The 23435-nt window shown below is 41.6% G+C and overlaps 1 protein-coding gene and 1 long non-coding RNA gene across 2 annotated transcripts; one reads left to right on the top strand and one right to left on the bottom strand.

Moving 5' to 3' along the window:
• The first annotated feature begins 3206 nt into the window (after window positions 1-3206).
• Window positions 3207-4426, top strand: LOC118495215. The gene is made up of 4 exons (XR_004897532.1): window positions 3207-3365; window positions 3462-3666; window positions 4014-4127; window positions 4250-4426. It is a non-coding gene; the product is annotated as an uncharacterized LOC118495215 (long non-coding RNA).
• A 17935-nt stretch (window positions 4427-22361) lies between these two features.
• Window positions 22362-23168, bottom strand: LOC116056463 (nuclear factor 7, ovary-like). The gene has a single exon (XM_031308594.2). It carries the CDS (start codon window positions 23128-23130, stop codon window positions 22591-22593), a length of 540 nt encoding a protein of 179 aa, XP_031164454.1. The 5' UTR covers window positions 23131-23168; the 3' UTR covers window positions 22362-22590.
• Between the last annotated feature and the right edge of the window lie 267 nt (window positions 23169-23435).

Here is a 23435-nt window from a genome sequence, read left to right as displayed (position 1 = left end):
CTCATCTATGCGTATATCTGGTAAGAGGCTTGGTTGATGCTGTGAAAAAGTGTCATAAAAGAAAGCAGCAGCACTGTCATTTTCCTCTTGTGATAATTCAGAGCCCATGATTATTCCTCAGTTCAGATGTCCAGCCTGAACACTATAATTAGAATGCACTGAGATCAAATCCAGCCAGCTCCCTCACATATAACCAGGATGACAACTCCAGCAGCCAATCAGATCTCTGGAAAAGTTAGGAGTATTTGTTGACTTGTCTCTAAAGTCCAATGTGACCAAGGTCCAGAAAAACTAAATGTGCCACATGAATCTACATTTATAGTTTGCCGTTTCAATACAAACCACATGCAATGATTTCAGATTGTTCCTTCATGTGCATTATACATGTTTTATAAGCTACTGAAATAAAGACAACATTCCCAGAATCCACCTCAGAAACAGACCAAAGACAGAACCATGAACAGGATATTGACTCAATCTACTTCAGCATTTAGAAAATGAATCATGTGTGGAATAGTTTGTCAGGAACTGAAATCTTTGACTTGTATTTATGTCTTAATAAGAAAAAATATTTTCTGTTGATAAAGTATGTAAAGGAGGAGGCGGTTGTGCGATGGATGGATTTTAATTTATTTTGTGTGTGGGGTTATACACGAGTTTTTGTGGGATGAAAATGGTGCTATAAATCAAATACAAACTGCACCTTAAAGCATTTACAATTTTTAATTCAATGAAGTTATTACGAAGGACATGGATGTTTCCAACAGACTGAACACCAGGCAATTGAGAATACATAAAGATAGTCAGCTGCCTCAGGTGTAGCCAGATATAACCAAGGAAACTATAACGAGTGAAGTGACGTTGTGACAGCATTCAAATGTTGCTTTGGTGCCAGTTCTATCAAAGTTATAAAAGAATGCTTCAACATAATAAAAAAAAAAACACATTATGTGATGTTGACTGATCTGTTTTTTATTTAAATGAGACTGTATGCCACTGTGCAAGTAGCCTCAGTGATTAACATTTGGACTATCCATCTAGCCTCTATTGGCTGGACTGAATGCAACACATCCTTCTAACTAAACAACATTATAGGATGATTCCCAAATACTCCCAAAACATCACATGTGAGTGTAATCATTTAACCGGTCTATTTAACATAACTGGTGCAGTTTTAAACACGTAGCAAACATTGTGAAATGGAACTAGTTAAGTTCAGGCAACAATTTTACTTAGTTAAAGGTGCACTATGAGTTCCTGCATGACTTCAGCGCGATTACATTTTTGTCTCAAATCGTAGGTATCTCTCCTTGATCCTCTAGCTCAGTGGTTCCCAACCTGGGGTCCGGGGACCCCTAAGGGGGGCGGCAAAGATCACGGGGGGGGCACAAGTCTTTATCTGGTTTGAGGTTTGCACATGTTAAACAAATTATGATAATACACTAGAATATATAATGTATACAAAAGTCTGTATAAAAACTATATATTTTTGTTCTTGCTTAAACTTGTAGGCAGGCTACTTAGTAGGCCAAACCTCCAGGACCTCTTAACCTGGGACCCTTGCTGTCATCAGGTCAGCTGCTAGCTGCTATCATCCTCGTTTTTCCTGCCGCCACGGCATCTGTTTTGTTTGAAATTTACTTGGAACGTCAACAGAAGTGACATCATGCAGGAACTCATAGTGCACCTTTAAGGTAAGTAGAACATTAGGAGTTGGCTTATAATGAGTCAGAAAACTACTAAAATGAAGAAATAACGTGCAGTCACGGATGTCATTGCGTCACGGACTAAGGCCCGTAAAACTGTTGTTTGTTAGGGTTAGGTGATGAGAAAGCTGTCTTGACGATTCCCCCCCCACTTTGTCCAACGACAGGACAGTTGATGTGGGAATCAAAGGCAAAGATTAGGGTTACCTTAGACTTAGGGTTAAAGGTGCACTATGAGTTGCTGCATGACGTCACTTCTGCTGACGTTCCAAGTAAATTTCAAACAAAACAGAGCAAGCAAGTGTCTGCACAGTGGATTTTATTTATATTGTTTTACTGTATTACAGTGTTCCATGACATAACATGCTTAGTATTTGAGAAAAAGTAATGCCACATACAGCCTGTAATATGTTTCTTCTCATTTTCTCCAGATTTGTTATCTGTGAAAGAGAAGCCAGCAGAATCTGACAAACAACTGTAAATCCTTTAAGTGTCCCGCATGCGATGCATGTTTTTCTAGTGCACCTACATTAAGAAGACACGAGTTGGACAAACACAACAAAGAAACGTAACCCATCTTCCTTGTGGATGAAGAGAGAGGGATTTTTGTTACAGCACAGGACAAGTCGGGACCACGGACCATAATTCATGTGTCCAAGTCCTTTTCTAGGCAGGTCCTTGACTGCGAAGTGCCAAGCTGCAGGAAGTTTATGGCCATGGCCATGGGCAGAGAATGCATACATTTGGACAGAGTAAAGCATTTCAAGTACAGTACCACCAGCCACCTCCTGTGCTGCAGACTACTGTAATTGAGGAGATGTTCGAGAAGGGGCTGATTTCCAGTACTACTAAACAGGAATGCACAAACCTAAATGACAGAGCCACACAGGATGGGACTCCATGTGTCTATCCTGTGTTTTTTGATGAACACGGATATTCAGGCAGTAATGTAAACTTTTCCGTGTACACATCAAAAGTGGACAGTTGGTGTTGTTTTGGCAGAACAAGAGTGACACTGGACACTGGAAGTAGAAAGTGGACATGTCGCTGCAAAGGCACAAAGAGAAGAATGTGTGTCCACATTTATGTCTCGTTGTGTTGGACCTTCCAGGAAAGACGACACCTCCTATGTGACAGTGACAGGGACGTGGACTTCAGTAGTGACACTGGCAACGATGAAGATATGGAGCCAGGCCATTTTGAAAGTGAAAATCAAATTAGTTCAGAACAGATTAAAACATTTTTAGAATATTTGTGTAACTGCAAAATAATGCCTCCCAAACTACCAGAGGAGTTGCAAAATAACGCAGCAAACATCCCACAGAAGTTCTCACCTGAAGAAACCAAGTGCCCGTACTGTCCAGGTCCTACACCACCAGACTTGTCCGAGGAGAAATGTGTCACCAAAAACACAAATAGTATACCTTTGGTCTCTGCAGGTACCCCAGTCGATAGAAGTAGGGTTCATATATACAAACAAATCCACTATATCCTGTAACAATTTATGTTTCCCTTTTAGGTGTCCATGTGTACATCAAAACGTGCCCTGTCTGCAGAACACCTGTCAGATTTCAGAATTACTTGACAGGCTTCCACAACTACAATAACAAAGTGTTTCTCACCCTTCAGTTATGCTCTTTCATGACAAATTTACTGAGGGTAATATGGTCCTTTTATCATTCAATTAGAAACATAAAATAGCACTAATTTTTACAGTAAGAATAGAACAGAACTAATTGCTTGATCTTTTAACAGACCCACACAGCTATTGGAAGATTCATCAGTGCTATGGAGCATTGAATTAATTTGACAATCCACCACAGTACCATCCGGAGGGCATTTTTTCACAACTCTGCACTTATTGCTTATGAGTATGATTTCTTACACATTCTTACAAATGTGGCCACCTTCCAAGTGGTAATAGCAAATGCCAACTGGAAGCTGTCTTTTGATGTGCCAGGTATGTGAGTACTTAGTAATACACACAGAGGGCTAAGAAATACATAATTTATGTAATATTTTTTGAGGCTTGTAGAAATTTATTTTCTACTCATAGCTGTTACTATGGAACTCAGAAAGATTGAGAGTATCAATCTGTTTGATGCTCTAAATATCAACAATACATGAACACACATAAATACATGTGTATTGTTGGGTGAAGGGTTAAACACTATAATGACCTCTTTCTTTTAAAGTAATTAGGCCAAAAATCAGTTTAGACAATTCAGCTCATTTCAAAACTATTCCTGGAAAATTGTATGACCTGACTTTTACATTTATTTTTAACGACTCTTCTTCTATAACTAGTGAGCACACTGAGGCCAGCTACCAAAGACGTCAAGGATGAAGATCTTTCAGTCAACATCACCTCAAAGTGCGACCGACTGGAAAAAGAAATTATAGCCAGTGGCATCTGCGAAGGTTTGTTATTGTACTACATTTCAAATGGCGACCTAGCAATAAAGAACAAGGAATGTGACATTGAAAAAAATGGAAGTAATGACATTATTAAATTATGAAACATATCTTTCCTTCGGGTTAAGACTTGAAAACTCACAACCCGTATTCAGCGGAGTTGACACGCTCCTCTTTTGTGCCGTGGATGGGACCAGCTACTAGAGTTGGGGATGTGCTACCTAAGACTGAGATCCTGAAAGGTTTCCATAGTAAGCCAACAGCAGACCCCAAAACGCAGAAAAATCGACGCCTCAATGAGGATGAGCTTCTTTGGTTGATTGAATCAAAGAAGGTGATTTATATTTTTAAATCAGTGGTAATTTATTTTGCTTATTTTCTCCATTACACATTTCTTTGTGCTGCTGCAGGTAGCGTTCATATTTACCTCTGAAATTCTATTATGCTTCTCTTTCTGTATTATGCCACCTACAGGCAAGCAAGAATGAGCTAATTAAAGCTTGCTCTGATCTGGTTGTTCCTACTGAGTGATCTGAGACTGATTTGATCAACCGACTTGAGGAAATGCTCCTCTCTAAGGATGTTTATCCAAAAATGTTTGCTAAGCTGCAGAAAACAGGGGGTAAGGACATAAATATATACTCATTTTTTACATCCACCAGTGTTTCTTTATTTAATGGAAATGTGGTTATCACTATAACAGATTTTGATAGATATTGCATCTTTATGTACTCTCTTTTTGTGCTTTTTCTTTGACTTCACCTGCAAGTATACAGTTTAGGAACAAATGAATATGACTATGACAATATTTTTGCAAATTCAAATACTTGTTCTTCTATTGGTAACATCAGTTATCATCATTTGTCTCCATCTAGGTGGTGTACTGCACATGGGCTGCTCTCACTCAGTTGTTTATTACTGCTCCCCACTTCTGTGGCAGGAAAGTGCGAGGGACCACGCAGATGGCCTGTTAAGCTTTGCAAAGCCACCAACCATTTACATTTCTGACATTGCTGGTCGTGTTGCAAGACACACCAACAACAGGACAAAGCAAAGATTTTTTAATCCAAATGATGGAAGACTTTGCTCGCCTACAAGAGAAAACATACAGGCAGTACAAGATAAAAGTCTAACAGTAAATCTTCCTTGGATGAAAAATCTTCTGTACAGGAGGAATAATACCAACCCCCAAAAGGATGTAAATCCTGGAGAACATTTGCAAAGGCCACATCCCATCACAGGCACTGCTGAGCGGTACTCTTCCATCAAAAAAATCAAACCCGGCCGGAGGAAGTACTCCGCAGCCTCAACCTTGTCCCTGATTTGTGCAGTTTTGTCAATTCCTCAGAGGCAGAACAAAAAAAACGAGAGCTGTCCTTTGACCGATACTTCCTCTGTCAAATGAAGGAGACACATTTCTTGTTTTGTAAAATGTTGGTCTTCCATTTGCACAACGACAACATAAATCAGACATTCATCAAAAAAATGGAGACACAAACCAAGGAAAATCTTCAAATTGGGCCAGATGGACGGTTGAGGCTTACACGTACAGGTAATTGTGTGACAAATTGTCCTAAAGCACATACGTGTCATGGTGTGCATCTCTTGTATCATTTATTTCCTCTTTTATTTTGTTGTCCTTGTCTTTCCCCTGTCTTCCTGTCAAGTTCTCTCCCCCCCTACCCCCATTTGGGTCCAGACCTCTCCACATCGTGACAATATGAATGTTCATACTAAATTGTGGTAATGTTGTGTTTTTTTATGTCTTGGTCTAGGAAATGTGGATGTAGAAATGACAGTAGGGAGACCGGCTATAGTTGTAACACGGGGAGAGTTGTAACACTACCAATTCCACGAATCAGGGATAAGATAGGAGTCATGTGACAGTTTCAGTTTCCTCAGGCTTCCTTTATGATCCCACATGGAGCTTTTCCAGTCTGTGTTGCTATCGCTCCTGAAGCTACAGCAGGAAATCTAATTCTGAGGTAAGAAAGTAAAAAAAATATATTATAATATTTAGTTTAGTTTTTCTACCGTTGTAGATAATGTTGTATGAGTTATATCAGGTGAAACTGTAGTTTCTCTAGTAAAGAATGGTGTATTAACCTCCTGCTAATTTCAAAGCACCATGCTAATACAGCTAGCTAAACAATGGGTGACAGTGGCGGGGTAGGATGTAAAATGTGTTATGAAAGTGTTACAACCATCAAGTGTGGGTTAGAGCCCTGCGCGGGACTGTTTTCTTCATCCCGCTCCGGCCCGCTCCCGGCGAATTTCTGACCATTACCGCCCGCACCCGCAACCATTACCGCCCGCTCCCGCAATGTGTACGTCCATTCCCGCCCGCACCCGCAAAACTCTGAGAATTTATGCCCGCACAATAATAGAGATGCATTGATGTTATGTCTTCTCCCGTCCCACATGAGAAAACACGTCATTTTATAGGTTAATAGGGAGAAGATGAAGGCAAAGAAGGCAGGTGCTTGCTGCTGTTAGACGGGGAGGAAGGAGCAAGAGAGGGAGAGAGGGGGAGGAAGGAGCCGAGGATGAGGGTGGACGGAGCCTTGGCTCGGAGCTCCACCGTCCTGGGAGGCTCAGACACGCTGGTGTCTGCTCATAGATGGCCTATACAGTATATACTCAGTCAGTATATATGTATATCTATGGTTTCTGCTGGCGTGGGGGGGTTCCAGGTTACATCCCGATCCCGCAGTGTTTTTTTTAGCCACCCGCTCCCGCCCGCAGCAAAGTTAAAACCGCCCGCTCCCGCGAGATTTGCGGGACCCAATCCCAATGCAGCCCTCTAGTGTGGGTCAAGTGTGTTTTATGTAGCTTTTGGTTCCACCAGGCATGCACTCCAGGCCTGACCAATGTCATTTGTCACCACTGTGACTCTGATTAACAATGCATTTCATTTGTTTGTTCTTGTCACCATTGTGACTGATAAATAATGCATTTAATTGTTTGTTCTGTGGAATGGGGTTAAATATATTTATGTTAATTTGCTCTCACTCACACACGCACACTTACACACACAAACACCCATATGAATGTGCACGTACAGACATGCACAGACATGCACACACAAACGCCCACGTGTGCATGCACATACACTCCCCATATTCACACATATTTTATTGTTGCAGCCATTCATTTAAAATAAAACTGTTGTTGTGGCATATCACATGAGTACTGTAATGTATTGGTGTAGCGCAAGGGGCGCTGTTCAGAAGTGTGGCTGTAGTTTTTACTCTTAATGTCTACTCTCAGCCACCGTACTTCTCTGGGTGGCTTTATGTTGTTAACATGTGGTTTACAAGCGAAGAATAAAGCAACACAGTGTAAAGTGCACAACGTCTCCGTCTCTGAGTATATTACATGGTGTCAGAATTCTGTCAAGCACAGACTTTTAAACAAGTGTAGTTATGGCTACTCCGCAGTTTGAATACCCGAGGATTGACTGGGATGCCACTGACTTATATAAAGAGTTTGGCAGATTTAGAAGTCACGCCACATTCGTCTTTGATGGACCGCTGTCGGGGCCAGAAGCTAAGCAGAAGGCTGGCTCGGCATGTGGATAGGCGAACAAGGCAGAGAAGTCTACAAAACGCTGGAATGGGCAGATGGTGAGAAAGGAGATCCTATTAAGGTACTGGATAAGTTTGAAAGCTACATCAGACCAAGAAAAAATAAGAGGATAGCTCGTCACCTTTTTAAGCAGAGGAAGCAAGGTGCAAGTGAGTGTTTCGACCACTTCGTGAAGGACTTAAAGCTGCTTCTTATGGACTGTGAATATGCTGAACTGGATGACATGCTGATTGACGCCATCATCGCCGAAGTTTATGGCGCAGGTGCGTTTAGGGTGTGTCCAAATCAACTTTTGCTAGTTTGACTGCGGAAAAAAAGGCTCTGTGCGCCGGGTGCATGGTTCTAAAGGGTTGTACTTAGTGTCTTCATTAATCAGAGGTGTGTTTGGGGCGTAACATGCAATAAACCAATCAGAGATCATCTCCCATTCCCTTTAAAAGCCAGGCGCGTTTGGACCTTGGACCTTGAGCGTCCCTGTGTGTGTATCAAGCATAGTGAGCGCGCTGTACACAAGCCTAGGAGCATTTTACTAATTTCCTGTTAAAATAACAATGAAATGCTGCGTTATTGACTTTAGACCAGGTTTTTGTTGGTCAATTCCCACTGCCTCAAGATAGCAATACACCCAGAATGCACCTGAACACACCTCCCTGTAAGACCAGCACGCCCATGGGTGCACAGATGGGCGCAGACGCATTTGCTACTAAATGACGTGGGCGCTGGACGGTCTTAAAATAACAAAGACACTTGCGTCAGGCTTTGGTCGGGCTTTGCGCCGCGCTGCGCCGGGTGAAAGATAGGACCCTGAGTGTTTCTCCTTTTGTGTGTCAGGACTAAAACTGGGTCACCAAACAGGTTTCATTTCTGAGGATCCCAGGGTGACAGTTTCTGACATCTGGGTCACAGAGAAGCTGTAACGTCTCACACTGCTGCAGGGCAGTGAGCAGGAAGTTCAGGCGGGCCATAAAACTTTGTAAATCAAAGTATTTATACTGTCTACTTTACTACATATTTAATGTTGTATTTTTTAAACTTTATCCTTGCACTGCTATAGTTTTTATATTACTATTTCTACATTATTCTCTTATATTGTCCATATTTAATTCTTGTCTCAAGACTTTATCCTTGCACTACTGGACTTACTTGCACTATACCACCATGACACACCCTCTCATAGAGCACCTTACCATGCAGACTGAATCACAGGGTCAGTCCCTGCCCTGTCACTGCAAGCCTCTCATGCTTATACATCCCTTAGTACATTCATGTGGAGTTTTTATTTAGTATATTTTCTTTTATTGTCCATATTATTCATGTGGATTTGTTATTTTATGTTATTTAGATCATATTTTATGTTTATGATGTATGTGTATGTTGTGTGTGATGTCTGTAAGCTACTGGGACCTTGAATTTCCCCTTGGGGATCAATAAAGTATCTATCTATCTATCTATCTATCTATCTATCTATCTATCTATCTATCTATCTATCTATCTATCTATCTATCTTCACCTCAGCATTTAACATTAATATAGACTTAGTCTTTTCATGTATCCTGTGTTACTCATGTTTCTACCTCACTACCTAGACACGTTTTTGCACTAACTGTATGTTGACTCTTTACTATTCTCAGCATTTTGACTGTCTGTTCATGTTTACTGTGTTATTACTGACCCACATCAACTAACTAGATTACATCTTGCACTAACTGTATATTGACATCACTACTTCTCAGCATTCATATACAGTAGACTTTCTATGTATATATACTGCGTTATAACTGATCACTGGATCCACATCACTATCTAGACCACAATTTAATTTGCACCTACTGTATTCTGACTCTTTACTACATCTCAGCAATGTTACAATGTTAGATTGTCCATTTCATGTACATTATGTTATCACCACACCACTTTTGCATATCCATCAACTTACTTACACCTCACTTTACGCCGGCTTGAACTGCCTACTTAATCTGTACCTTTGTAGCCTATTGTATTCTGTTTTCTTGTATTATATATGTAATATTGTTCATATTTGAGCGTCATTTGTCTTTGTATGGCCAAAGGCTAAATGTATAGTGTTACGATGTTCTTTAATCAGCTGAAAGAGTTAGCATGTAGCATGTGTGCAGTACCGTATTTTCCGGACTATAAGTCGCTCCGGAGTATAAGTCGCATCAGTCAAAAAATGCGTCATGAAGAGGAAAAAAACATATATAAGTCGCACTGGACTATAAGTCGCATTTATTTGGAAATTTATTTCACAAAATCCAAGACCAAGAACAGGAAAGGCAAGTTATTCAACTACACAACAGCACACAGAACAAGGGGCTGAATACGGTAGGTGTCCGGTATGTTAACGTAACACATTAACAGTTATTCAACTACACATTAGCACACAGAACAACTACCAGGGCGTGGAGACGTAACTGCAGCGTTGACGAGCCTCTCCCAGCAGGACGCTGTTCAAGCACCCATCTGTGGACTCGTTCCTCCAGCTCTGGCCATCTTGCTTTCAGCCCGCGATTAGCCGATTAGCTTTCTTTGTTTTCTTCATTGCAGTAAGACTAACCTTTTCACCAGTCCCTCGCAAGTTTCTCTCTCACTCCAAACTTTCTTTGTGCTGCTCGATTACCGTTTTTGGCTGCGTATTTTACTACCTGCAGTTTGTAATCTGCAGAATAAGATTTTCTTTTCTTTCTCAGTTGTCTTTAGGAGCAGCATATAGTTGTCACAAGCCTAGAGCGCCTCTCGCGGCTGTAGATGGTAATGTTTTCAGTATGAAATAACATTTAAAAACATGTTAAATTATATATATTTTGATATATAAGTCGCACCTGACTATAAGTCGCAGGACCAGCCAAAGTATGAAAAAAAGTGCGACTTATAGTCTGGAAAATACGGTGGTCATGTGTCAAAGACAAAGCATAGTGCAACTTTCTGGGCTTGATGCCAGTGCTGGTTGTTTCTTTGTTCTCTCTTCCCTCTCAACGTTCACAACAATAATCTTTAGCTTCAGTGTGATGAAAATAAAAATGTATGTTAAAGGAAATCAGTCGTTTTTTTTCATGAGATTTAATCTGATTGATTTATTTCAACAAATGCAAGAACTCAGTGAAGTATTATGGGAGTATTTTATAGAAATGCTGTGCTGCTAGAACATGTTGGACTAATCAAATGCTCCAGTCACTCATAAATCACAAGATTCTGTCGCCTCAGGGGACACCTTCACACACACACACACACACACACACACACACACACACACACACACACACACACACACACACACACACACACACACACACACATAAAGGAGTCAGTCTCTCGGAAAATGGAAAACCGTTGATCTTCTTCAGGGGAAAACGAGGGGAGACTTTGAGTTGCTGAACCTGCTGGAACAAGAATCCTGCAGTTGAAATGACATGTTTCTCTCTCTTTGTGTATTTTTTATTTTATCTTATCTAGTGTTTCCCCACATCTTCCTCTCCTCTTGTTTTTTTGTTCTGAATTCTCCCCTTAGTGAAAGTTTACGTGGTCAATTTAGTGTCATTTTTAGGATGTCGGAGGGCGTTTTCACACCTGTAGTTCCTTTGCTCTTATCCAAATCAATTGATGAGTTTGTAAACTTGGAGCGTTCCCCCCCTTTGGTTCGGTTAGTTCACAAACCAAACGTACACAAGCGTACCAGAGGTTGTTAGTAACCGGACCGGTTGTTTTGGTCCGCACCGAGGCCGATTGCTGTGTTCATACCTGCCCAAATGATCCACACCTGGAGGGTAAACGCTCCAGGGTTAGATTCCACCGAACTAAACCAGGCAGGTGAGAAAACGTCCTTAGTCATGGATGAATTATATTGACTGGATCCCAGATCCCAAAATGGTTCCTATACAGAATATAATAGAATATGCCTTTTATTGTCACTGTACACATGTACAATGAGATTAAAAGCAACTCCATTCCCAGTGCCAACATATACGTAAAATAAATATAACAACATGGAATAAAATAAGTAGTGCAAAAAAAGGGGGGTAAGGTGCATAGTTCTGAGACGCTATATACATATGAAAAAAAAAATATATATATATATGGTTTTAATATACAGTGTGATATGCAGTGTGGGTTATTGCACATTATTTGAATATTGCCCAATAGTGGTGATCATATTCAATGAGTAATAGATATTGGACAATGAGAGTAATGATATTGCACAGTATACAGGTATTGCACAGTAATGGAATTGCACATTAATTATCAATATTATCAATAGTATTAAACATTAAATATTGCACAGTAGGTGGGTAGAAGAAAGTCCAGGGGTTGGGGGTTAGACTGTGAACTTTTGGGAAGAAACTGTTCTTGAATCTGTTAGTCCTTGTTCTGATGCACCTGTAGCGCCTCCCTGAGGGCAGCAGGTCAAAACAGGTCAAAGCCAGGCCGTCCTTGGTGACGTTTTTTGCTCTGCTGAGGCAGCGGGAGGTGTAAATGTCCATCAGGGAGGGGAGAGGGTAGCCAATGGAGTTGCTCGCCTGGCGCGTACGCCAAAAACCTTTCTAAGCTTCCGGGTTTACTTCACTGATCTGTGGGACGCTGAATATGTACAGTAGTGTTCCTCCTGCTGACTCAGAGACTGAATATGTACAGTAAGGCAAGGCAAGGCAGCTTTATTTGTATAGCACATTTCAGCAACAGGGCAATTCAAAGTGCTTTACATGAAAACAGATTAAAAAATTTAAAACAGATAAAATACAAGAATAAAAGTTACAGTGCAGTATAAGAAATGAAACATTGAAGAGCAATTAAAACAGTTAAATATATAAAAGCAGATAAAATAGGAATTTCTCTTTATATGCTTATATAGATTGTCATACAGTGTCAACAATGCAACTTCAGTATAAGAAATGAAATTATTTAAAGAAAGGCAACATCAAATAGATAGGTCTTCAGCCTTGATTTAAAAGAACTGAGAGTTGCAGCAGACCTGCAGTTTTCTGGGAGTTTGTTCCAGATATGTGGAGCATAAAAACTAAATGCTGCTTCCCCCTGTTTAGTTCTGACTCTGGGGACAACAAGCAGACCTGTCCCAGACCACCTGAGAGGTCTGGGTGGTTCATAGTGTACTAGCAGATCAGAAATGTATTTTGGCCCTAAACCATTTAGTGATTTATAAACCAGCAAAAGTATTTTTAAATCAATTCTTTGAGGCACTGGAAGCCAGTGTAGAGACTTCAGAACTGGAGTGATGTGATCCACTTTCTTGGTCTTAGTGAGGACTCGAGCAGCAGCGTTCTGAATCAGCTGCAGCTGTCTGATTGATTTTTTAGGGAGACCTGTAAAGACTCCGTTACAGTAGTCTGCTGAAGATAAAAGCATGGACAAGTTTTTCCAAGTCTTGCTGAGACATAAGTCCTTTAACCCTTGATATATTTTTAAGGTGGTAATAGGCTGACTTTGTAATTGTCTTAATGTGGCTGTTAAAATTCAGGTCTGAGTCCATGACTACACCAAGATTTCTGGCTTTGTCTGTTGTTGTTAACATTATCGTTTGAAGCTGAGTGCTGACTTTTAATCGTTCCTCTTTTGCTCCAAAAACAACCACCTCAGTTTTTTCTTCATTTAATTTAAGAAAGTTCTGGCACATCCAGTCGTTAATTTGTTCAATGCACTTAGTCAGTTGTTGTATTGGACTATAGTCCCCTGGCGATAAGGTTATATAAATTTGTGTGTCATCCGCATAACTATGGTAACTTATTTTGTTGTTTTCCATAATTTGAGCCAGTGGAAGCATGTAGATGTTAAACAGGAGAGGCCCCAGAACTGAGCCTTGGGGAACTCCGCACGTCATATTTGTATGCTCAGATGTATAATTCCCTATAGACACAAAGTAGTCCCTATTCTTTAAATAAGACTCAAACCACTTTAGTACTGAGCCAGAAATGCCAACCCAGTTTTCCAATCGGTCTAGTAATATGTCATGGTCGACCGTATCAAATGCAGCACTGAGATCGAGTAATACTAAGACTGTAGTTTTGCCACTATCTGTGTTTAAGTGGATGTCATTAAAGACTTTAACAAGAGCTGTCTCAGTGCTGTGGTGTGGTCGAAAACCCGACTGGAATGCATCAAAACTGTTGTTTAGTGACAAGAAAAGGTTCAGTTGTTGAGAAACCGTTTTTTCAATGATTTTACTTAAAAATGGAAGGTTTGATATCGGCCTATAGTTGCTCATTAGTGACGTGTCTAGATTGTTCTTTTTTAAGAGTGGCTTAATGACTGCAGTTTTCAGGGCCTGTGGGAAGATACCTGAGAGAAGAGACGTGTTTACAATCTGTAGAAGATCTGTAGCCAAACAATTTGCAACATTTTTGAAAAGGCCCGTTGGTAGAATATCAAGGCAGCAGGAGGAGGTTTTCAGATGTTGTATAATGTCCTCCAGGTTTTTACGGTTAATCATATGAAATTGGGTCATATTGGAATCTGTTTTTCCTGGACACTGTGACAACACATACCTTGTACTCGATATGGAAGCACTGACTGTTTGTTTAATTTTCTGAATTTTGTCTTTAAAGAAGGTGGCAAAATCATTGCAGGCCTTTGTGGATAAAAGTTCAGATGCTACTGGTACTGGAGGGTTTGTTAACCTATCAGTAGCAAACAAAGCACGTGAATTATTATTGTTTTTGGCAATAATGTCCGAGAAGAAGGACCGCCTTGCATTCCTCAGTTCCAAATTATAAGTGCGAAGTCTCTCTTTATAGGTGTTGTAGTGGACCTGGAGATTAGTTTTTCGCCACCTGCGTTCTGCTTTTCGACACTCTCTTTTTTCTGTTCTTACCAGTATGGCATTTCTCCATGGAGATCTTTTCTTATCAGAGACAGTTTTTACCTTAATGGGAGCAATGGCATCAATAACATTTGTAATTTTACAATTGAAATTGTCTACAAGCTCAGTGACTGAGACCCCTGAGAGGGTGGGTGTGGACGAGAAAAGCTGAATGAATGTTTCACTGATGTTGTCAGTGATATACCGTTTTCTTATTAACTTTTTGTTTGGACAGTAGTGTTCCTCCTGCTGGCTCAGAGACTGAATATGTACAGTAGTGTTCCTCCTGCTGACTCAGAGACTGAATATGTACAGTAGTGTTCCTCCTGCTGGCTCAGAGACTGAATATGTGCAGTAGTGTTCCTCCTGCTGGCCCAGAGACTGAATATGTGCAGTAGTGTTCCTCCTGTTGGCCCAGAGACTGAATATGTGCAGTAGTGTTCCTCCTGTTGGCTCAGAGACTGAATATGTGCAGTAGTGTTCCTCCTGTTGGCCCAGAGACTGAATATGTGCAGTAGTGTTCCTCCTGTTGGCCCAGAGACTGAATATGTGCAGTAGTGTTCCTCCTGTTGGCCCAGAGACTGAATATGTGTAGTAGTGTTCCTCCTGTTGGCTCAGAGACTGCACATTGGGGTGACGTCGAAGGGCGTAGGATTTGTTTAAACATTGGAGGGGACACATTATAAAGTTTTAGCGTCAAACACTTTATTTCCTGCACTCTAAGAAATACATCTGTAAATTAACAGAAAAGGTTCACTGTATGTAAGTATACTTGGCCAATAAAACTGATTCTGATTCAGATTCTGATACGTCACGTTCATGCGTAACCGGAAGTGATGTAGCGTCTGATTTGTAGCCCAAAACCACGGTCTTTTTCCAAACATAACCAAATAGTTTCTGTGCCTACATACCTACCTAAATTGCGACAGTTCTCACAAATTTAATAACATGTTTAAATGTCTATTTTTGATGCTTTGAGCACCATTAACTTCCCTTCACCTTCAAAACCTGGACAAGCAAAACAAAAACTAAACGCACACACGGCTCCACATAACAGGAGCTGAGTGAGATAATATGTATTTGTAATTTTGGTACACTTATGAATATGCAAGATAGTTTTCTGCACAGCTACGGTCACTCTGCAGAGTGGCAACGGACCAGGATCCCAAACACTTGAATATTTTCCAGCTGTGAGATCCGCATGTAAGAAACAATTATACCTGAGCTGAATCAGCCATCTGCCAAATGACATTATAAAATATTATATGGCTATGTCTAAAATGCAGGGTTTTATTTGGCCTGACAGCTGTTGGGTAGCAGTGTTTGCTTACCGTGTAATAACTGGTGTGATATTCTAACCATATTCACACAGCTGGGACATTTTTTAGCACAGTGTGTTTTTTTTTTTTTTTTAAAGCAGCTCACGACTCAGTTAAGCCTTCGTCATTTTTTCCAAAGGTCTTGTGTTCTGTCCAGTGTTAAACTGGGAGTTCTGTCTTCAGTTTAGTTTCCTTCCATTCATTTGTTTTGTTTCATCACATATGTATACTTCACTAATGGCCCGTGTTCAGAGCCAACGCAGGAATTAGTTTGGCTTTTATGCAACGAGGCAGAAAGTAAGGGTGTGGATGTGACTGAACTGTGTCTGGAGGTCATGCTGCTGACTAAAGCGTGATTTATGGTTCTGCGGAGGCTCCACGCAGAGCTTTTCCCATAGCCTACGTCAGGGGCGTAGCACAACATTCTGGGCCCTGTAGAAAGGCATTTTCTATGGGCCCCTCCCCGCATCCACAGCTATTCATTCTAGCATCTTTTTGGGTACTCCCCTTTTTCCCCCCCAGTCCGACGCCCCTGGCCTACGTAAGGGGCCTGAAGTTTATACTTGTGCGTTGGTGTGTGCGTCGATCTCTTTAAGAGAATAGCAGGGTCGGGGTGTGTGTGTGCGTGGGTGTGTGGTAGAGCGAGTGAGAGAGTGAGAAGTGACACTAGAGTCATAGTGAGAGAAACAAAGTGTCTCCCCTGTTCTTTCTGACCACGGTGGGAAATCTGGAGCAGGAGAAGTTAACCCTCTCCTTGATTTCATGTTGTTTATGGAGAAGGAGAACCAGGAAATGAGTCGGGGGGAAATGCAACGCTACCAAGCCACGGACGAGCGACATAACTACACGTCGCAGCGGCGCACGTCTCAGCGATGTGTAGTTATATTTTTCGAGAGGTCCATGTCAGGCTACAGCGTCGGGTCGGTGTCTCCACGTACCTACGTACGTAGCCTTGGCGTAGATTTAACGCAGAAGTATAAATCACGCGTAAGGCTTGCACTTGGACCAAGCGGCAACTTTCGGTTCTGAAAAGTGAAACCAATGTTGAAGCTCCTTAAAGCTGCATTCACTCTAATTTCCAGCAGGGGGGCTCCAAAAAGAAGTCAGTTTCTATAGAAGTCTGTGTGAAAATGAACCAACTTCTCACTTGATTTATTAACAAGATGGAAGAGGTGAGAGGACAGCAAACTCCTTAATCCGACACACACGAGCGTTTCATAAATTAGCGCCCCCTAGGGGTGACAGGAAATACAACCTCATATCTAAGCCAGAGACGTTAACGGTCACGGTTTGAAACACGCCGTTAACGTTGTTTAACGGTCCCAGCTTGGTAAGGTTTAGACACCAAAACTCATAGATGTAGTTTACACCCCCCACCCCCCGACCCCAAAAAAACAAAAAAACAAAGGCATTTGCACCATAAATTGATATCACCAGAATGCAGAAAATGTGTCTGACGTTCAAAATTTCAGTTTTGTTCAAAATTTCAATCTCAATTCCCCCAATGTTGAACCCAAAGTTACGTCCTTTCCAAAACGACTTAGTTAAGTTGATAAAAAGTTGGTGGTTTGGGTTAAAATCTGACGTTAGGTCACTTCCTGAAGATTACGCACGTGACGCTGATGTTCGTTAAGGTAAAAACGTGGGTACTGTTATAATCAAATGGGACATGAACCCCGGTCTCCTAGGTTCATGGAAAGACCTGTGTTCGTTCGACCCATTCCCTTCCCCCCCTTACTTCAGACTTTGCTCTCATCAGAGCCGCTATAAACGTTTGTCTCCAACAAGCACTAGAGCAAGGCCGAAAAAAATAAAAAAAAACGTCCAAAAAAGCAACAAAAAAGCTTAAAAAGCAACAAAAACTTTGGAAAAAGCCCAGTCCTGATTATAAGGATTATTTGTGATTTATGCCTTTGCACTAGAGGGCGCTGTCACTAGAAACCTAAATATGAGATGTAATTGCTGCTTGAACAAACGACCCCTGGGAACGTTTTTCGGGGGAGGAAAGTCTTTATTTGGCCTAATGTGAGAATGCCAACGATGGACGTTCAGACTTCGCCTTGGGTGTCTCCAACGACCCTAACAACGGTCGTTACAACAGCCAGGAACACCAACAAACAAAGTGGTATCGATCAGCTTGACAACGACCCAACAGAGGTTAAATAGCTGGGTTTCCCTAACATTCAGTCCCAACTGAAGTAGTCTCTCAGATGAGAGACGAAACGTCTTCGGAGCACCTTTAACCAAGTCCAGTTGCCCTTGATTTTAACCCTTTGCTGGAAAACAAAAAAGTTGTCCAGTGTTTTGGCATCTGCTAAACCTTTAAACACATTACTCTGTAACTCTAACTGGACAAAACAACACCTACACTAATGCTGCGCCCTGCATTATTCTCTTTACTTTCCACAAAATCAGGAGCTACACTTCCTGAAATTGAATATGGGATGCTCCTGAATTCAGTAGTGAGAACTCACAATGTTTGCTGTGTCAGTCTCGAGTCACGCTCTCGTGTTATAGTCACGTTAGCGTCTGGATGTCCCAACAAGACCTCTTTTGTGTGGTTTATTGTAATTCAACCTTTCTTTTTGGTCTTTTCTTTTGTCAGAGAGAACAACTTGTCTTTTGACAATACTTGAGTCTCACACTCTGCATCATGAGCTGTAACCTTTAGCTTCTAACCAGCGCTACGTCATCAATGCCTTCTGTCAGAGACTCTGAGATGTGGGTGGTGGAGAGAGACTCTGAAAGCCTGTTTGTGCTCGATATTAACTCCTAACCCGTTCTCACTCCCAACTCATAAAATACTGACGCTTGGTGAGTAGCTCTCAGCTTCAGATACCGACGCAAAAATCCCTCTTTAACGTCTGTATGGAATGCACCGGGCAGAGCAGCAGCTCGATCGCGCTTTAAAATGACGTAGTATTAAAAGAGACAACAGTAGAGAGTAGTATGTAGAGAGACAACAGAGAGTAGTATGTAGAGAGACAACGGTAAAGAGTAGTATGTAGAGAGACAACAGTAGAGAGTAGTATGTAGAGAGACAGCAGTAGAGAGTAGTATGTAGAGAGACAACAGTAGAGAGTAGTATGTAGAGAGACAACAGTAGAGAGTAGTATGTAGAGAGACAACAGTAGAGAGTAGTATGAGAGACAACGGTACAGAGTAGTATGTAGAGAGACAACGGTAAAGAGTAGTATGTAGAGAGACAACGGTAAAGAGTAGTATGTAGAGAGACAACAGTAGAGAGTAGTATGTAGAGAGACAACAGTAGAGAGTAGTATGTAGAGAGACAATAGTAGAGAGTAGTATGAAGAGAGACAACAGTAGAGAGTAGTATGAAGAGAGACAACAGTAGAGAGTAGTATGTAGAGAGACAACAGTAGAGAGTAGTATGTAGAGAGACAACTGTAGAGAGTAGTATGTAGAGAGACAACAGTAGAGAGTAGTATGTAGAGAGACAACAGTAGAGAGTAGTATGTAGATAGACAACAAAGTACTTTCACCCCGGAGACTGGGGTTCTTGTCCCGTGTGTGACAGACACGTACATTTTATAACTCCACCCACCATCTTTTCCTAAACCTAACCGTCAAAAGTCCCGACCCAGCGCCTTTAGATAAAGCATGTTTAGATCTGACGCTAAAGGAGACTTCTAGCGTCAATAACACTAAAGACACCTGACCAAGCGCCCGTATTTTACACGATGGGAGTGATAATTAGTTGCTAATTAGGCTACATAACAGTTTAATCAACTAAAATGTTTGACTACGGCTTGGCGTAACCTAAATAAGGATCCACCAGCGCCTGCAATAAATATGCCTCGTTCTTCACTGACAAAAATCAGAAAATTTGACAAGCACTCAGGGCTTTCATATGAAGTACAGGATATGTACGTAGTCTATATCCACGACCTTCCACTTTGGGATTACCCCGTTGCCGGCGGAAATTCCACCGTATGTCCCTCATATAGGCCGGATGTCCGTCCCCTTCCTCTGTGTTGCCGTTCTAACCTCCGGTGGATTTGTGAGGACTATGGTTAACTGCTCCTCAGATCTCTGCAGGGTAAATCCAGACAACTAGCTAGACTATCTGTCCAATCTGAGTTTTCTGTTACACGACTAAAACTACTTTTGAACGTACACGTTCCACCAAAACAAGCTCCTTCCTGAGGCTATTTTGCAGAGGCACCGTGGCTCCGTCCAGCGCTTAGCACCGCCCAAGACGACTGTGATTGGTTTAAAGAAATGTCAATTAACCAGAGCACATTTTTCTCCAATCCCAGAATGCTGTGTGGACTAGTCAGACCTTCCTTTGCAGCGCTGTGGAGGAAGGTCTGGCAAAGCGAGACTACATCCAACGCCACCAGCTATTACAAGTAAATTCCCAACCTGTGAGAAGCACTAGTTACATTGAAAAGGTTGCCTCATATCCAAGAACATGTTGCTATCCAAGTCTTTGATAACGTTTAATTGTAGCTGTGTTTCTCCTCATTGGGTCTTCAGCCTTGTAAACGCACAGAGCTGAACATGTGCCGTAAACGTGTAAGAGGCCGTAAACTGCAGTAAAAACCCCGATCGAGATGCATATTCTGAATGCGCTGTATACATGTCAAAAGAATGCTTCTAAAACCTGAATAATATCACACACACGTCTTAATCTGAAAATGCTATATTCAGAAAAAGGCCTTCTTCTGACTATCCAACTGGAATATGGTGTTTACATGACCTGTATCAAATTTTGAATATTGTCATATTCGGAATAATAGTGGAGTATTGGTAAACGTAGTCAGTGTCCAAGCAAGCTGAGGCGATACCAAAAGGTGATGTGAAAACCTGCAGACTCCTGATTGGTCAGAGAGAATCATCACTAATCACTGCGTCATCATTGATAGCGGCAGACGGGATTGGGGGGGGGGATTGTCCTGAACAAACCCACCATTTTTAAATAGTTTAGCCAGCGGTGGGTTTTTGTTGTTGCCTCCAGCTTCTTTAGAAACTAAATCTGTCTTCTGGCAAACAGCCACATGCCGAGAATCAAAAACAACACACCTTCCACGTTCTGTGTGTCACGGTAGGTCACGGCAGTTTCCTGCGGTGTCGCTATGACGACCAGCCACGCTCGCCTCAGGCCTCACGCATGAGGTGGTACTAAATCTGCAATGGAAAATTTGAGGAAAACAGGACGGTGGAGCCGAGCCCAGCTGGTACTAGCAGTGGGTAAACGCCATTAGATTACTTACAATCATTTTGTGTATTACAAGTTTTCTGAAAGTTTAAATGTGCAAATGAAGTATTATCTTAGGCTGTTAAATGTGTGTTCATTAGCATAACTTTCCAGAACAAAAACCTGAACATTTGATAGGTTCAAAATTCTTTTTTTATTTTGTTGTCAACAGCTTCAAAATAAATCCATTTTCTCTGTGTTTTCAGCAATGAAATGTACAATATATCAGGCTCTGAATAATATATGATTAAAGCCCTGTGTGATGGCTAGACACGTACAAGTCAAAATAAAGCCCAGTTCAGACCAAAGATTCACGACCAGACAAAACCGTTTTAGAACGTCGCAGTGAAAAGTTTCAGCGGTCTGAACCGGTCCGTCACAGCTCGAGTCAAACCAGCTGATGGTGTCGCTGTGACTCAGCTGGTGGAGTCTCCAGAGGCTGGTTTTAGAACGTAAGAGACGTCTCCTGTTTCAACAGCCAATAGAGAAGTCAGCTGGTGGAGTCTCCAGAGGTTGGTTTTAGAACGTAAGAGACGTCTCCTGTTTCAACAGCCAATAGAGAAGTCAGCTGGTCCAGTCTCCAGAGGCTGGTTTTAGAATGTAAGAAACGTCTCCTGTTTCAACAGCCAATAGAGAAGTCAGCTTGTCGAGTCTCCAGAGGCTGGTTTTAGAACGTAAGAGACGTCTCCTGTTTCACCAGCCAATAGAGAAGTCAGCTGGTGGAGTCTCCAGAGACTGGTTTTAGAACGTAAGAGACGTCTCCTGTTTCAACAACCAATAGAGACTTAGATGGTAAAGCCAGCTATAAACGATAGAAATGAAATGATCCATAATCCATTTTATTTTTATGTTACAAACAGCTGGTCAAAATGGCAGAGTTTTAGATGGAGCCTCAACGAGTGGCCGAAAGCACACTAACGACTGAAGAGAGAGAGAGAGCCCAGCGGCGTTAGAACAAAGCTGTGAATCAGAGAAATAAAATGTGTTTTCAACGATTCATCACTAGAATTGTAACTGTAGCAAACATCCTACTATCACTAACGTGATCCATATTCATAGTTAGACGAAACAAGTGATATATCCAGCTACAAATAAGCCTAAAGGTCGGAAGTTAGAACGGAACATTTAGTTATTGCTTCATTGTTTTTTTGGGGATCAAATGAGCTTCTACAAAGTGTTTTCTGTCTTCATGGCTCCACACACACAGGTCACAATAATGAAACATGAACAATAACTTAATAAAAAAACAGTATTGATAACAAAAAGAAGGTCTAAATGAACCAAAATAGCCAAAACTAAAAAAAAAAAACAATCATTTTACACATGAAAAAAACAAAACGTGCTTTCGACTGCAGCATTGAAGCAGTTCAACATATTTGATACAGAGTTAGGGTTAGGTTTGATGCAGGATTCTTGCAATTTTCGGATTGTAAATCGCTTGGATGACTCTTTAAGAAAATAAACACCATCATGAATATCATCATCCTCTTTATCTCTAGCTGCTCTGCTCCACTGTCACACACACACCTTCACTGGTGATATCTTCAGTGGGACTTTATCCCAAGTGTTAATGAATAGAAACATCTTCTCAGTAAAGGTGTGTGTGAAGGTGTGTATGTGTGTGTTAGTATCAGCATCAGAGAATGACAGCTTTCCTCTGTTCCAGTCCAGAGTCACTCTGATCCTCTGGAGCTTCTTCTGCACTACGAGAACAGTGGGTGGAGCTGATGGTGACCGTGCTGAGCATTTACCTTTATGGAACAATATTGTCCATAATCCGGACGGTCTGCCTCCCTTCCTCTGGACAGACTCTGCTAATACTCCCAGTTCCCAGTCTGTACTGTCTCCAACCTCAACATCCCAGCTGTGAGTCCCTGAGTTAAAGCCCTCAGAGCCCAGGACACAGTGGTATCTATCAAGCCTCTCTGGATTATCAGGAAGCTGCTGTCTCTTTCCTCCAAGTCTCACACTGGTCAGATCTTCAGACAGGATGAGTTTTAGATGAGCAGTGTTTGGGTCCAGAATCACAGGAGTGTAGGAGACCATGTCCTTCATCTTGTTCCAGATGTTGAAGCTCAGGTTGCCCAGGTGTTTGGCCTGGTCTATCAGAGCTCCTGAGAGCAGCTGTAGATCATCATCTCCTCTTCCTCCCTCAGTGCAGCCAACCTGGCCTCCTCTTCCTCTTCTAGAAACCGGTGAAGCTTCTTAAACTGATCCTTAATCCGCGACTCTGTGCGTCGTGCCTGGAGCTTTATGTGTTTTGCTGTCTGATCAAACTTCACTTTAACTTGTTCAAAAACCTTCAACTTCTTCTTTAAGGAGCCCAGAGTTTCCTGAAGCTCCTTCCTGTGTTGTCGTGT

Source organism: Sander lucioperca, chromosome 6 (genome assembly GCF_008315115.2).
Source record: "Sander lucioperca isolate FBNREF2018 chromosome 6, SLUC_FBN_1.2, whole genome shotgun sequence".
Taxonomy (NCBI): domain Eukaryota; kingdom Metazoa; phylum Chordata; class Actinopteri; order Perciformes; family Percidae; genus Sander; species Sander lucioperca.
The sequence above is the reverse complement of the archived record's forward strand: the minus strand, read 5'-3'. Positions and strand labels throughout refer to the sequence as shown.